At 39.3% G+C, this 15,720-nt stretch overlaps 1 protein-coding gene across 5 annotated transcripts in view; it reads left to right on the top strand.

Annotated features, from left to right (window-relative positions):
- RNF38 (ring finger protein 38) overlaps positions 1–15,720 on the top strand; it is a 153,474-nt gene that overhangs the window by 78,729 nt on the left and 59,025 nt on the right. For all 5 annotated transcript variants that reach the window (XM_066256759.1, XM_066256761.1, XM_066256762.1 and 2 more), the window contains exon 2: positions 168–238. In XM_066256759.1, coding sequence (XP_066112856.1) covers positions 168–238 — 71 coding nt within the window. The remainder of the gene's footprint in view (positions 1–167; positions 239–15,720) is intronic.

A 15,720-nucleotide genomic window follows, 5' to 3' on the forward strand; every position in this document is an offset into this window, starting at 1 on the left:
TGTTTTGTTTTGCTGAGTTAAACTACATGAGTAATCCTTATCCTGCCTGTTTCCTAGTATTGTTGAGGATTAGAGGGGATAATAGATTTAAAGGCACTTTTAACTGGGAAAGCAGTTTAAATGTAAGGAATTATTGCATCTTAACATTTCCTCCCTTTCTCTTGTAGGTAGTGTTGGTGCTTCTTTTCAGTGCCAGTCCATCCATCACGACCACATTTGTCATGATGACAGTGACAAGGTGAGGTCCGTGTTGATGTTTACCATGGTGAAAATGCATGCTCCCCTTATACTGCTGGATCCACTTGATTAACTCTGGACATAGGGCCTGGAGAGTGTGGTTTGGGGAGCACAATGTTGAGGTGCAAGGTCCTTGCAGTTATTAAACAGCTCCAAAAACTTGAGGATAATTCCTAGGATGTGGGCTGGACTCTTGGCAAATCCTCCATTTCCTTACCCCCATCCCTGTCCCCTGTCACCACACTTCCTTTTTTCTTGCACAGCCTGAATGGATTATCTTAATATATGAACAAGTGCTCCCAAAGATCATAACTTGATCAGCAGTTTGTGTCTGTTTGCAGTTTGAAATATCTTTGGCCTTTTGATTTGGTTCATTTTTGTAGTTGATCATGTTAGATTATGATTTCTTCTCCTACTTACTTTTTTTTGGCTCCATTTCCAACTCCCAATTTAAATGTTGAGGATTGAGAATGGATCCCTGTCTGAATCATGCAAAACAACAACAAAACCCTGCTGTGGACCTGTTTTTTTGTTGTTGTTGTTATTTAAATCAAGTTCAAACTCTTGGTGGTTTTGTTTCATTACAGTGTTCTGCTTCTGTTCTTTTTATCTGTAATAAACTTGGTCTTTGGGAGTTTTCCAGTACTCATCAGAGCCAATGATGGCCTTGCCCTTGTAGTAGATACTAGTGTGGGCTTGATGGTTGGAGCATCTGGCTGCTGATGTTGAATGAGCTTAAATTTAGTCTTTTCCACCATCAGTTTCTAGTAGCTTCACTTGCATTTTCTGTGTCTTATATGCAGGAATGTATTGCTCCCTTGGTAGTTTCCCCAGGCAGACCAATCCAAGTGGATCTTTATCTCTGCTATTTTTATCATGATTATCCTCCCTCCCTCATCTTGTTGGAGCTCAATCAAGAAATTGGTTGATCACTGGGATTTTCCAAATAGTTTTCTTTGTTCTGTTTGTTGATCTCTCTGTCTTTGTGGGCTTTGCTCTGACAGATCCAGAATCTCTTTTATTATTACAGTAATCTAGAGGCATTGATTTGACTTTTTATTTAAAGAGTTTTACTAATTTTATAGAGAGAAGAGAGAGAGAGGAGAGAGAGAGAAAGAGAGAGAGAGAGAGAGAAGGGGGGAGGAGCAGGAATTATCAACTCCCATATGTGCCTTGACCAGGCAAGCCCAGGGTTTCAAACCAGTGATCTCAGCATTCCAGGTTGACACATTATCCACTGCGTCACCACAGGTCAGGCGGCATCAGTTTAATTTTAACCTCTTTTACAAGCAAGCCACTGAAAGAAACTTCTAGACTGTGTGTAGTTGGCTCTATAAACTTCAGTATACTACAGATTTTAGAAATAAGCATTTGAAAATAAGAGTGATGATAGAGGGTAAAGGCAAAATCATTTTAGGTCAGTAATATTACAATATATTGGGGGTTTCTTTTTACTACTAAGTATAATATTCTTCTCTGCATTTGTTTGTTTATGGTGGGAAAGCCAAATTCTGTCTACTGTTTAGAGTCTGGAGATGAAATTTCTGTCCACCTCTGCCAAATACTTTATATCAGTGGTCCCCAACCCCTGGGCCGCGGACTGGTACCGGTCCGTGGGCCATTTGGTACCGGTCTGCAGAGAAAGAATAAATAACTTACATTATTTTTGTTTTATTTATATTTAAGTTTGAACGATGTTTTATTTTTAAAAAATGACCAAATTCCCTCTGTTACATCCGCCTAAGACTCACTCTTGATGCTTGTCTCGTAAGTTCAACAATTATATATAAAAATACCACAGTATTTACACCGGTCACATAATTTTATTTTGTGCATTTATCCGTCCCACCATAATGGCCGGTCCATGAAAATATTTTCTGACATTAAACCAATCTGTGGCCCAAAAAAGGTTGAGGACCACTGCTTTATACTTTAAAAAGATTTTCCTCCTAAAAAAAAAAAAAAAAAAAAAAGGTTTTCCTCCTAATTTCTTAATCTTTATATGACAGATTTTGTGCTTTGAGGAGGTGGGATTTTTCCTGAAATACATGGGGATGGGGAAGAAAAGTTTAAGGATTAAGTGTAATCAATAATAGTCAAAGAACTTTCAGAGGTACTCTCCTCTCTCTCTTGCCTACCATGTATATACTTGGGAAATGGAGAGAATGGATTGGGATCTCTTAACTATATTTATAATTTAATCAATTGATTCGGTCAGTAAAGAATATATATATATTTTTTAATTAATTAATTTATTTTTTACAGAGAGAGTGAGTCAGAGAAAGGGATAGACAGGGACAGACAGGAATGGAGAGAGATGAGAAGCATCAATCATTAGTTTTTCATTGCACGTTGCAACACCTTAGTTGTTCATTGATTGCTTTCTTATATGTGCCTTGACCACAGGCTTTCAGCAGACCGAGTAACCTCTTGCTGGAGCCAGCAACCCTGGGTTCAAGCTGGTGGGCTTTTGCTCAAACCAGATGAGCCCGCACTCAAACTGGTGACCTCGGGGTCTCGACTGTGGGTCCTCTGCATCCCAGTTCGACGCTCTATCCACTGCGCCACCGCCTGGTCAGGCAAGAGAATATATTTTTTAGTGTTTATTTTATTGATTTTAGAGAGAGGAAGGGAGAGAGGGAGAGACAGGAACATCAGTCTGTTTCTGTATGTGCCCTGACTAGGGATTGAATCGGGATGATGCTCTAACCAATCGAGTGATCTGGCCAGGCAGTAAAGAATATTTATTGATTGGCAGCTGTGTGTCTAGGCACTTAGGTAATGCATCATGATACTAAACTAAGATTGCTGTTTCTTTCACAAGTGTACAGTCTAACTGGGGGAGGCTTACAATAAAATAAACATAATAGATGAAGTATACTATGCTACAATAAACACAGTGGATGGTACCGTTTGCTTTGAACAGGATCATCAGGCATCATTCTGTGGAGTAGAGTGGTGGGTTGCATGCTTAAAACAGCTTTTGACATTTCTTTGTATAACAAATGGGTATTGGTTTTGAAAAACAAAAATGAACCTGCTGCCTGATACATACAGCTTGGATGTGTGTGTGTGTGTGTGTGTGTGTGTGTGTGTGTGTTCATGTTCTCTTCCCCCCCACCTCTTTTCCCCTCTACCCCCTCCCGCCATGCCCCCTCCCCTCACTTTCTTTCTCCCCCTCTCCCCCTTTCCCCTTCTTTAAATTGAAGGGATTGTAAAGCACAACTAATCCTACCCACTGTGGGAGAAATGACTTGTTCAAGAGTCACCCTACAGTGTTAGGGCTAGACCAGATCTTCTGTTTCCAATACAAGTCAGGTAAAATAATTCCTTAGCTATTCTGAACACATTGTCAAAATATATGGTGACGCTTTGCTTATTATCCTCTCTTACCTTTTAGGCATGGCCCATTTCTCAAAATTTGGGAATAAAAGGTGATTTTTCTTAAAAGTTGCCCCAGTTTTAACTAATCCATATATGATTGGGGGTAGAATCGGGGACAGGCAAGAAGAAAGAGGGCCAATCCAAGTCCCCAAATTTTGTTTGTTGGTCCATTTTCAAACTAAGTCTCTCCCCTGATATACTTTGGTTTGTAGCCTATAGTGCTGGGAATGAGCTGATTCTAGCTCTGAGGTTTACTACTAAATACTGTGAGTTGCAAATGCTCATATTTATCAATTTATATTGGGCACAGCAATTCATACAAACCCTTCAGCAGTGTTTTATATTCATTCATAGTGCCATACTCCACAATTTCCAGGTAGTGAATACTTATATATTTGAGTTTGTGGAGACAGTGCATTGAAGAAAACACATGAGAGTTCTTACTATTACAGAGCTTGCTTTCTGTTAGCGGGTTAGGGAAATGGCAGGACAACAGATACATTGTTAATTGGTCATTTGTGTGTTAGGAATAATCAGGGAAGGGTTACAGGGGTATTGGGAGAAAGTTGCCTTCTAAAATAAGGTAGTAACTCCCCCACCTTTTGAAATTGAGGTTGTTTTATCCCTATTTGTAGGTAAGGGTTGTGAATCATAAGTTAAGTAATTTGCCCAAGGTTACCCAGTTGGTGAGTGGTAAAGCTGGGTGGGATTCACATCCAAGCTGCCTAGTTACAGAGTCTCTACTCTGCAACCTGAAGAAATCCATTTCTAGTTTAACTTCACCCACTCAACTATGAAATGCTCAAAGAAAAATATATCTGCATGTGGCATCCTGGCCAGAGAGCTTGGTTGGTTAGAATGTTGTCCAAAAGCACAGAGTTTGCCGGTTTGATCCCTGGTGAGGGCACATACAGGAACAGATCAATGTTCCTGTCACTCTCCCTCCCTTCCTCTCCCTCTCCTTCCCTCTCCTTTCCTCTCTCTCCTTTTCTCCCTCCCCCTCCCTCCCTCCCTCCCTCCCTTCATCTCCCTCTCCCATCCTCTCTCATTAATCAATAAATAACAACTTTTAAATAATAATAAAAAGTAAAAAAATAAAAGTTAAAAAATCTATATGTGCTATATTTGCAAGTGGAGAAGGCCCTCAAGAATCATTGTGAGACCAGTTAGCAGTCTTTGTCCGTTTTTTATTGCCCAGCTCCTTTTGGCTTTTATTGTGATCCACGACTATATGTTACTCCAGGCTCCTCTAACTTGACAACCCTGCCCTGCTTCATACTCAGAATTCTGTGCTGCTTTGTAAAAAACCTCATGTTGTGTGTTGTTGTATTGCACTGATCAAATGTGATGGTTATGTAAAAGTACTTTAAAAGTATAAAATAAAACTAAAAAATTTGATTGTGGTAGCATATTTATGTTGCACCTAGATACTGAAATATTAACCTAACTCAGCTAATGTCAGTTTGGAAGTAAATAGTCACATCTTCATGATGAGGACAAATTTGGCTGGGGGGAATAGGTCTGTTCTGAGAATAAAATAAAATACTGAACAATTTGATGAAGGGAGATTAGGTGAGGTCAGTCAAATTGTATCCTCAGTTGGTACACTTTCTTAGAATTTTTTCTAAACTGCATCTATGTGAACAGCTACTCAGAGCAGAAGTTTGTTTTGGAGAAGACGACTTTATGTTAGCCTTTGGTCCATTTTCCACAGAAGAAGGTCTTAATCCAGTTTGTGTACAGGTAATCTCATGCACCTTGCTTTCAGAGAAGGTGGGAAATGTGCTACTGGTTTTTCTCCTATGACTTCCTTTTATCTTGATCTGTTAAAGTTTTTAGTTTTGGGGTATTTTTAAGTACATGTTGACTATAAAAAGACATACAGAACTTCCTTCAGTCCCTCTCCCCATTAATAACAACAATTGGAATTTTAGTAATAACAGGATTTTAAGAAGTTATATTTGTTTAAAATATTTTTCATCTTTGCAATCAGTATTTCATGAACAGGAAAGTGTATGTACAAAACTTATATACTTGTCACAAATATACAAACACATTTGACATTAGAGTCTCTGAAAAAGGTACCTTAAGACTTAGAGATATGAGATCATGCTGAAAAGGAAAAAATAAGATTACTAAGAAAATATGTAATCAAACGCCTTATCCTGTGAAGTATCCTCAGGAAGCAGCATGGAAAGAGTATGCGCTTTAGAGTCAGAGGACCCAAGTTCTAATCCCAGCTCTACCACTTGATTCTGGACAAGTTTCATGCTCATTTTTTTTTTTTTTTTGTCTGTAAACTAGGAATAATTAGACACATTGTATTGTGGTTATAAAAAATTAGCAACAATAAGATAATTGATATTATTGAGCTCTTTGCTATGTTCCAACCACTTCTGTAAGCATTCAGCATTAAATCCCCTATCTTCCCATTTATGAAGGTAGCTGTATTATTATCCACATTTAAAGATGAGGAAAAAACTGATAGGCCATTTAAATAATTTGGCTACAGTCATCTACTGGCAGGTGGTGGTGCTAAGATCTGAACTCAGGCACTTTCACTCCACAGTCCACACTTAGGGATATAAAGTCTCATCATGGTAGAGCATGGCCCATTAACAGTGCTTAATAATTCGTAGTTGTTGTTTATGCTGACATTTTCTACTCAAAACAAAAATATTAGGGAATTTAGTAAAAAATAAAGTGTCTAATGACTTAACAGTTTTCAGATTCATATATTCTGTCTTTTGCTTGCCAGGTATCTTAATTTTTTATTTCTTTCATTTTATAAAATGAATTCTTTTACTGTGTTTAGGTTTCTTCCTTTCAGGCTTTGTCATTCATATAATTTCTAAAAGCTAATACTTGTATAATATGCTAGGAAACAAGTCTGTGCAGTCAAATATGACTTCTAATGTAATGTTTGGGACTGTTTGGCGAAGACAGAGGTGGTTTTTTTGGTCCTGATAATTCTCTTTTGCATTTAGAGTGGGGGGTAATAAGAGCTACTGGACCAGAACAAAAAGAATAGATTTGTAATATATGGGCTTCTATTTATCCCTTTCACTCCCCTGGCAAATATCACTGATAGATCACAGCTGTCTTGACACACCCTCAAAACCTTTCTTAACACGGCTTTCACTGACTAACAGATTGGATTGGTGTGTGAGAAAAACTGTTATGTTTGGATTAGATTGGTGTCTAAAGCTCATTCCAGGTCTCTCACCCTAGGTTGAGGGGATAATAAGCTTTTGATAGTAATTAGATTCTGAGGCCTCAAACAGCCTAAAATGGTATCAGTAAAAGAACAGGAAGCAAAAAGTTACACACAAATTTATTTTACAAGCAGTTTCTTAGGAATGTGAATGTGTACTTAAGTCCCTCTATTTTATTATCATAGAAAAGGAGGTAGAGAAAGATCCTCTAGCTTAAGATTGATGTTAGAATTTTAAACAATTGAGCATTGTTTATCTACTTAAGGAGTAGTGGGAGTGGGACTAATTCATAAAATTGTTTTATTTTTGGTGTTTATTTGTAGTGGAATTCAATTAAAGTGCATATATATATATATATATATGCTTAATTGATTGCTTCTCATATGTGCCTTGACTGGGGATCTCAAGCCAGAGACCTTGGGGTCAAGCCAGCAACCATGGGATCATGTCAGTGAGCCCACGCACAAGCTGGTGAGCTTGTGCTCAAGCCTGATGAGCCCACACTCAAGCTGGCAACCTTGGGGTTTCGAACCTGGGTCCTTGGCATTCCAGGTCAATGCTCTATCCATTGCACAACCACCAGTCAGGTGTAAGGTATCTACTTTTAAATCAAAAGGATAAAAGAGAAGCACAAAACAATGTATTAATGAAAAGCAAATGTTTTAATGAAAGATTTTAGAAACCTTTAGAAAAAGAATAAGGATAAATAACAAAATGATAGGGCCACGTCAATCAGTTATAATAGATATGAATTGTCTATTTGGTTATTAAATGATTGACTGGGTTAAAAAAGCAAAATGTCAGCTATATACTTTATATAAAAGACAGACCTAAAACAAAATGACACAGAAAAGTGAAAGTAAACGATAAGCAAAGATAATATCAAACATATTCAAACAGGAAGAAAGCAGGGATGATATCTTTTTATAGAATTCAAAGCAAAGGTTATTAATCTGGTAGAACAGTCATGAACCATCACACTTCAGATATTTAAGCCAAATATCAGAGAAGTACAATAAGAAATCGACAAAATCATAACTGTAGAGGTGTATAGATGCTGTGGATGTAGGAATACTGTTAAGAGGTTAGTATGTAGGTAGTGGAGATTGCTTTCTATTGCTATGTAACAGATTACTACAAATGTAGTAGTTTACAACACATTTATAATAGTTTCCTTGGAGGAGGAGTTGAGGCTAGGCTGAACTGGGTCCTCTGTAATCAGGGTGTCTGCTGGGCTTTATTTATTTTCTAATCTATATATATATATGATTTATTTATTTTTAAGTTATTGGGGTGACACTGGTTAACAAAATAATACAGGCTTCAGGTGCATCATTCTACAATACACCATTCTGGATTTTATTCTTATCTGGAATCTCAACTAGGGAAGAATCTGCTTCCAAGTTAATTCAAATCGTTAGCAGAATTTATTTCCATGAGGATGTATGACTGAGGACCCCAGCTTCTTCCTGGCTATTAGCTGGAAGCTAACCACATGTCCTAGTTGAGGCTGCCTACAGTTCCCTGCCATGTGATCCTCTCCATATGCAGTTTACAACATGGCTGTTTGCTTCCTCTGGACCAGAAGAGAATTTTTCTAGTTGGCTAAAATGGTGTCTTATGTAATAAAACATAATCACAGGAGTGACATGCCATCACCTTTGCTATATTCTTTTGGTTAAAATCAAGCCATGGGTTTTGACTGCCTCAGTGGGAGGGATTATAGAAGGACATGACATGACTTATTAATGGTTACCTTAGATTATGTCCATCACAGAAGTAAAAAAAAAAAAAAAAAAGGTAATTTGAATAACATAATTAGCAAGCTGATTTAATAGTTCCTATAACATCTGAAAACATTCTTTAAATTTTTTGCTCTTTAAAAAAATTTAACAGCTTTGTTGAGCTATAAGTCATATATTATAAAATTCACTGCTTTAAAGTTTATGATTGCTTTCTTATATGTGCCTTGATGGGAAGGGGGGTTAGGGGGGGCTACAGCAGAGCGAGTGACCCCTTGTTCAAGCCAGCAACCTTGTGCTCAAGCCAGTGACCTTGAGTTTCAAGCCAGTTACCTTTGGGCTCAAGCCAGCAACCATGAGGTGGTCATGTCTATGATCCCACACTCAAGCCAGTGACCTGGGGGTTTTGAACCTGGGTCTTCCACGTCCCAATCAGACTCTTTATCCACTGCGCCACCGCATGGACAGGCCCCACCATATAATTTTAGAACATTTTTGTACCCTCTAACACCAACGCCAATAACAATTAGCAATCACTCCCTATTATTCCGCTCCCCTCTCTCCCCGGCTCCTGACATTGACTGATTATTCTGTCTGTATGGATTTTCCTATTCTGCACATTTTATATAAATAGAATCACAATATGTGGCCATTTGTATCTGGTTTCTCTTACTTGACATGATGATTTCAAGGCTTATCTATGTTATAACATGAATCAGTACTTCATCTTTTTTTTTTTAATTGATTTTAGCAAGAGAAGGTGGGGAGAGAAAAAGAGAGACAGGAGAGACAAGAACATCAATCTGTTCCCTGTTCTTGTATGTGCCCTGACCAGGATCAAACCAGCAATGTCTCTGTACTATGGGATGATGCTCTAACCATCCAAGCTATCAGCCACGCCCACCCCCTTTTTAAAAATTATTTACTGATTTGAGACAGAGAGACAGATAGACAAACATCAGTTTGTTGCTGCAGGTGCCATGACCAGGACTTGAATCTTCAACCCTGGTGCATCAGGCCAATGTTCTAACCCAGTGGTCCCCAACTCCTGGTCCGCGGACCGGTACCGATCCGCAGAGAAAGAATAACTTACATTATTTCCATTTTATTTATATTTAAGTCTGAATGATGTTTTATTTTTAAAAATTTACCAGATTCCCTCTGTTACATTCGTCTAAGACTCACTCTTGACGCTTGTCTCGGTCACGTGATACATTTATCTGTCCCACCCTAAAGGCCGGTCCATGAAAATATTTTCTGACATTAAACTGGTCCGTGGCCCAAAAAAGGTTGGGGACCACTGCTGTAACCAACTAAAGTATCCAATGAGGGCAGTACTCCCATTTCTTTTTATGGATCCAACACATTTTGTTTACTTACTATTTGATGGATATTTGTTTACATATTTTGAGTATTGCTGCCATGAAGTTACTTGTAAATACCTTTTTGTTTAGTTGATCACGCCATAGAGTTTTGTTTAATGTCTTGAGGAACTGCCAAACTTTTTCCCTGAAGTGGCTGCACCATTTTGCACTCCAGAAAATACACGAGGGTTCTAGTTTCTTCACATCCTTGCCAACACTTTGTCTTCATAACCATTGTGTTAAGTTTGAAGTGATATATTATTGTGGTTTTAATTTACATTTCTCTAATGACTAATGATGCTGAGCATCTTTTTTATATGCTTATTGGCCATTTCTAAATCTTTCATGGTCAATTAAGCTAAGGATCTTTGATTGTTCTTGCCACTTGTGCTTAAAAAGTAAGTAAATCATATCCCCAAGTTATATAGTTACATCTGTCCATTATAGAAATTTGGGAAAATACACAGAAACAGACAGACTATATCAAAGCAAACTCACTATTTTTCAGTAGAGATAATGACTCTTTTTTTTTTAATTAAATGGGATACTTTGAAAAATGTTTTATTAACTTTTTTTTTTTTTGAGAAGGAGAGGGTGGTAGAGAGGAGAGCGAGGAGGAGAGAGAGTGAGAGGCATCACTCATAGTTGCCTCACTTTAGTTGTTCATTGGTTGATTCTTGTACATGCCTTGACCAGGGGTTCAGACCTAGCCAGTAGCCCCCTTGCTCAAGCTAACGACCTTGGGCTTTAAGCCAACAACAACCTTTGGGCTCAAGCAAGTGACCTTGGGATCATGTTGATGATCCTGTGCTCAAGCCAGTGACCCTGCGTGACCTCAGGGTTTCAAACCAGTGTCCTCAGCATCCCCAGTCGATGCTCTGTCCATACTGTGCCAACACCAGTCAGGCAGTAGATTAATTACTCTTAAATATAGCATTTTTTCTTTAAATTTTTCTCATTTTCTGCATGGTTAAAATAAAACTAAATTGTTCTGATTATCTGGATTGTGTAATTGGTTACTGTAAAACTCAGCAGTGCAAAGCATATCTTTTAGTATCTTTCATGGTACTGGGGTTTCCTTTGCTCAGCTAGGTGGCATTTGTGTGGAATTTCTCATTCAGTTGCAATCAAATGGTGGCTAACGATGGAGTCATCCTGAAGTACTTATATGTTTGATGGTGAGTGCTGTACTTTAGCTGGGGCTCTCGGCCTGTGTACCTGTAGGTCATTTGGGCTTCTCACAGCATGGTGGCTTGATTTGAAGAGTGACTGTTCAAGAGGACCAGGCAGGTGCTGTATAACTTTTTATGACCTAGCTTCAGAAGTCACAAAGCATCACTTCCACCACAGTCACAGGCCTACCCAAGTTCAAGAGGACTGAACATCGACCCTACCACTGGATGGGAATGTAAACATACTGTTATAAGAAGAGAATGCGCCTGACCAGGCGATGGCACAGTGGATGGAGTGTCGGACTGGGATGCAGAGGACACAGGTTCAAGACCCCGAAGTCACTGGCTTGAGCTTGGGCTCATCTGGCGTGAGCATAAAGCTCAGCAGCTTGGACCCAAGGTCGCTGGCTCGAGCAAGGGGTTACTCGGTCTGCTGAAGGCCTACAGGCAGGGCACATGTGAGAAAGCAATCAATGAACAAATAAGGTGTCAAAACGAAAAACTGATGATTGATGCTTCTCATCTCTCTCCATTCCTGTCTGTCCCTATCTGTCCCTCTCTCTGACTCTATCTCTGTCCCTGTATTAAAAAAAAGAGAGAGAGAGAGAGAGAATGAAAGGCAAGAGCAGTTGCTATGGCCATTTTGGAAAATACAATCTGCACAGACATCTACCTGAAACATCAGTTAAAATGGCTGCATAATGTTCCATCTTAAGGGCCTATGGTAATTTATTTAATATGTCTTTAATTGTTAAGCTTTAGATCAGGGGTCGGGAACCTATGGCTTACAAGCCAGATGTGGCTCTTTTAATGGCTGCATCTGGCTCGCAGACAAATCTTTAGTAAAAAAAATAATAACGTTAAAAATATAAAACAGGCCCTGGTCAGTTGGCTCAGTGGTAGAGCGTCGGCCTGGCGTGCAGCAGTCCCAGGTTCGATTCCTGGCCAGCGCACACAGGAGAAGCGCCCATCTGCTTCTCCACCCCTCCCCCTCTCCTTCCTCTCTGTCTCTCTCTTCCCCGCCTGCAGTCAAGGCTCCATTGGAGCAAAGATGGCCCGGGCACTGGGGATGGCTCCATGGCCTCTGCCTCAGGCGCTAGAGTGGCTCTGGTCGCAACAGAGCGACGCCCCGGATGGGCAGAGCATCGCTCCCTGGTGGGCGTGCCGGGTGGATCCCGGTCAGGTGCATGCAGGAGTCTGTCTGACTGCCTCCCCGTTTCCAGCTTCAGAAAAATACAAAAATAAAAATAAAAATAAATTTAAAAAAATTTAAAAAATATAAAATATTCTCATGTATTACAATCCATTCATTTCCTACCGCTCATGTTCATGGTTGCTGGAAGTTTCTATTATGTGTTAGGCACTGTTGAGTCACCAGGATATAGTGGTGAACAGACTGACAAGGAAGATCCTTGTTTTTCTGGTGCTTATTTTTTTAGAAAAGAGGCAGAAAAGGAACTGCTTATGTAAACTAGTAAATAATCAGCTACTCACAAAATGCTGTGCAAGTAATTGGGCAGTTGGCTCCTCTAGATTAGGTGTTAGGGAAGGCCTTTAGGAAGGTGGCACTTAGGCTAAGCTCTGAGTGATAAGAATGAATGCATTTTAGGGAGAGAAACAGCTGTGCAAAGGCCCTAATGCTACAAAGATTATACATACAAAAGAATGCTGATGTGGACAAGCAAGGTGTATGAGGGTAAAGTGGTATGAGAAGAGGCAGGCACAGGACAGATCATGTGGATCTTGGTAAACTTGGGAAAGAACTTTAGGGATTTTATTCTGCTGGTTATGGGAAGCATTTGGGAGGTTTTAAATAAAGAAGGGACATAATCTGGCTTATATACATATTTTTTAATTTTTTTAAATTTTTTTACAGAGACAGAGAGTCAAGAGAGAGGGATTGATAGGGACAAGCAGATAGGAACAGAGAGAGATGAGAAGCATCAATCATCAGTTTTTCGTTGCGACAACTTAGTTGTTCATTGATTGCTTTCTCGGATGTGCCTTGACCGTGGGCCTTCAGCAGACCAAGTAACCCCTTGCTCAAGCCAGCAACCTTGGGTCCAAGCTGGTGAGCTTTGCTCAAACCAGATGAGCCAATGCTCAAGCTGGCGACCTCGGGGTCTCAAACCTGTGTCCTCTGCATCCCAGTCCGACGCTCTATCCACTGTGCCACCGCCTGGTCAGGCTATATACATATTTTTAAACCATCCCTTTTGCTGCTGTGATAAGATTTTCTTTTGTAGTTGTAAAATACTCCTAACATAAAATTCACCATTTTCGAGTTTACAGTACAGTAGTGTTAAGCACATTCTCATTGTTGTGCAGTAAATTTCCATAATTCTTTTCATCTTGCAAAACAGAAACTTCATAACTCTTCATTGTCCTCTCCTCCCAGCCACTGGCAACTACCATTCTATTTTCTGTTCGTATAGAATTGAGTGCTCTGTGTACCTGTATAAGTGGAGTCATGTAATATTTGTCTTTGTGACTGTATTATTCCACTTAGTGGCATGTTGTCAAGGTTCTTCCACATTGTAGCATGTGTCAGAATTTCCTTTGATGGATGAATAATATTCCATTGTGTGTTTATAATATATATTGTCATTCATTTATGAACTTGGTTTTTTTTTTATGTATGGCTATTATGAATAATGCTGCTAGGAACATGGGTATAGAAATACCTGTTTGAGCCTCTGCTTTTAATTCTTTGTGTTATGTGCCTGGAAATGGAATTGCTGGTCATTTCTGTTTTTAATGTTTTGAGGAACCACTTACTGTTTTCCATAGCAGCTGCACCATTTTCCATTCCCAAAACAAGCCCAAACAGATTCTAGTTTTTCCACATTCTTGCAAATACTTGTTACTTTGTTTCATTTTTAAAAAAATAGTAGCCATCTTAAATGGGTATGAGGTAATATCTCATTGTGGTTTTGATTTGCATTTTCCTACTGATCAGTGATATTGAGCATATTTTCTAGCACTTTTTGTCTATTTGTATATCTTTTTTGGAGAAATGTCTCTTCAAGCCCTTTGCCTTTTTTTAAATCATATTTTTTATATATTTTATTGTAGAGTTCTTTATATATTTTGTATTTTTCTGAAGTTGGAAACAGGGAGGCAGTCAGACAGACTCCTGCATGCACCTGACCGGGATTCACCCGGCATGCCCACCAGGGGGCGATGCTCTGCCCATCTGGGGCGTTGCTCTGTTGTAACCAGGGCCATTCTAGCGCCTGAGGCAGCAGCCTTGGAGCCATCCTCAGCGCCCGGGCCAACTTTGCTCCAATGGAGGGGAAGAGAGAGACAGAGGAAGGAGAGGGGGAGGGGTGGAGAAGCAGATTGGCGCTTCTCTTGTATGCGCTGGCCGGGAATCGAACCCGGGACTGCTGCACGCCAGGCTGACACTCTACCACTGAGCCAACCGGCCAGGGCCTCTTTATATATTTTGGATATTAACCCCTTAGCAGACATATGACTTGTAAATATTTTCTCCTGTTCCATAGGTTGCCTTTTCACTCTTGATTGTGCCCTTTGTATAGAGCTTTTATTTTGAAGTAATACAATTTTTTTCTTTTGTTGCCTGTCCTTTTGGTGTTATAGCCAAGAAATCATTGCTGGATCCAATGTTATAAAGCATTTTCCCTATATTTTTTCATAAAAGTTTTAGCTTTTATGTTTAGATCTTTGACTCATAGTGAAAATTCTGGGTCTTCTATTTTTATTGTTTTGCATATGGATATTCAATTTTCCCAACACCATTGTTAAAAAGACTATTCTTTTCCTATCAGCCAACATTATTCCAGTATGGGTGTCAGTAATATACAAAGGAGAAATGGGACCTATTCCAGAGGACCTTATTACAGTTTAATAGGGGGAAATAGACATTTAATAAATACTGTAAGGTATTGTGATAGAAATGTGTAGAGGGAGCAAGAAAGCCTATAATCTCATAGTCATCACTTTTGTATAAAGGTCCTTCAGATAACTGTTATTTAGATATTCTTTGATGTCTAGAAATGAAAAATTGAGAACAAAATCAAATTTTATATTTACTGTTTGGCAGACTACTATTACTTATGTAAAATTTGTTTGTAATTATTGTTTATACAGTGTAGTGTATTTGAAAATGTATTTCTAGCAGTAGTACTCTTCAAATTGACAAGATTATGAGATAGTTTTCTAGAAGCAGATTGTGAGTTTCAGATGAGGAAAGGACAGAAAAGCTAACAGGAAATCTGTAACTACTAAAGAAATGTAATTCCAAGTTCAGTTGACTAACCAGCAAATTCTACCAAACATTTATTTTTTATTTTTTATTTTTTTATTTTTAACTTTTTTTTATTTTTATTTTTTGTATTTTTCCAAAGCTGGAAACGGGGAGGCAGACAGACTCCAGCATGAGCCCGACCGGGATCCACCTGTCTTGCCCACCAGGGGGCGATGCTCTGCCCATCCTGGGGCATCGCTCTGCCGCAATCAGAGCCATTCTAGCACCTGAGGCAGAGGCCACAGAGCCATCCTCAGCACCCGGGCAAACTTTGCTCCATTGGAGCCTTGGCTGCGGGAGGGGAAGAGAGAGACAGAGAGGAAAGAGAGGGGGAGG

This window comes from Saccopteryx bilineata, chromosome 2, assembly GCF_036850765.1.
Source record: "Saccopteryx bilineata isolate mSacBil1 chromosome 2, mSacBil1_pri_phased_curated, whole genome shotgun sequence".
NCBI lineage: Eukaryota > Metazoa > Chordata > Mammalia > Chiroptera > Emballonuridae > Saccopteryx > Saccopteryx bilineata.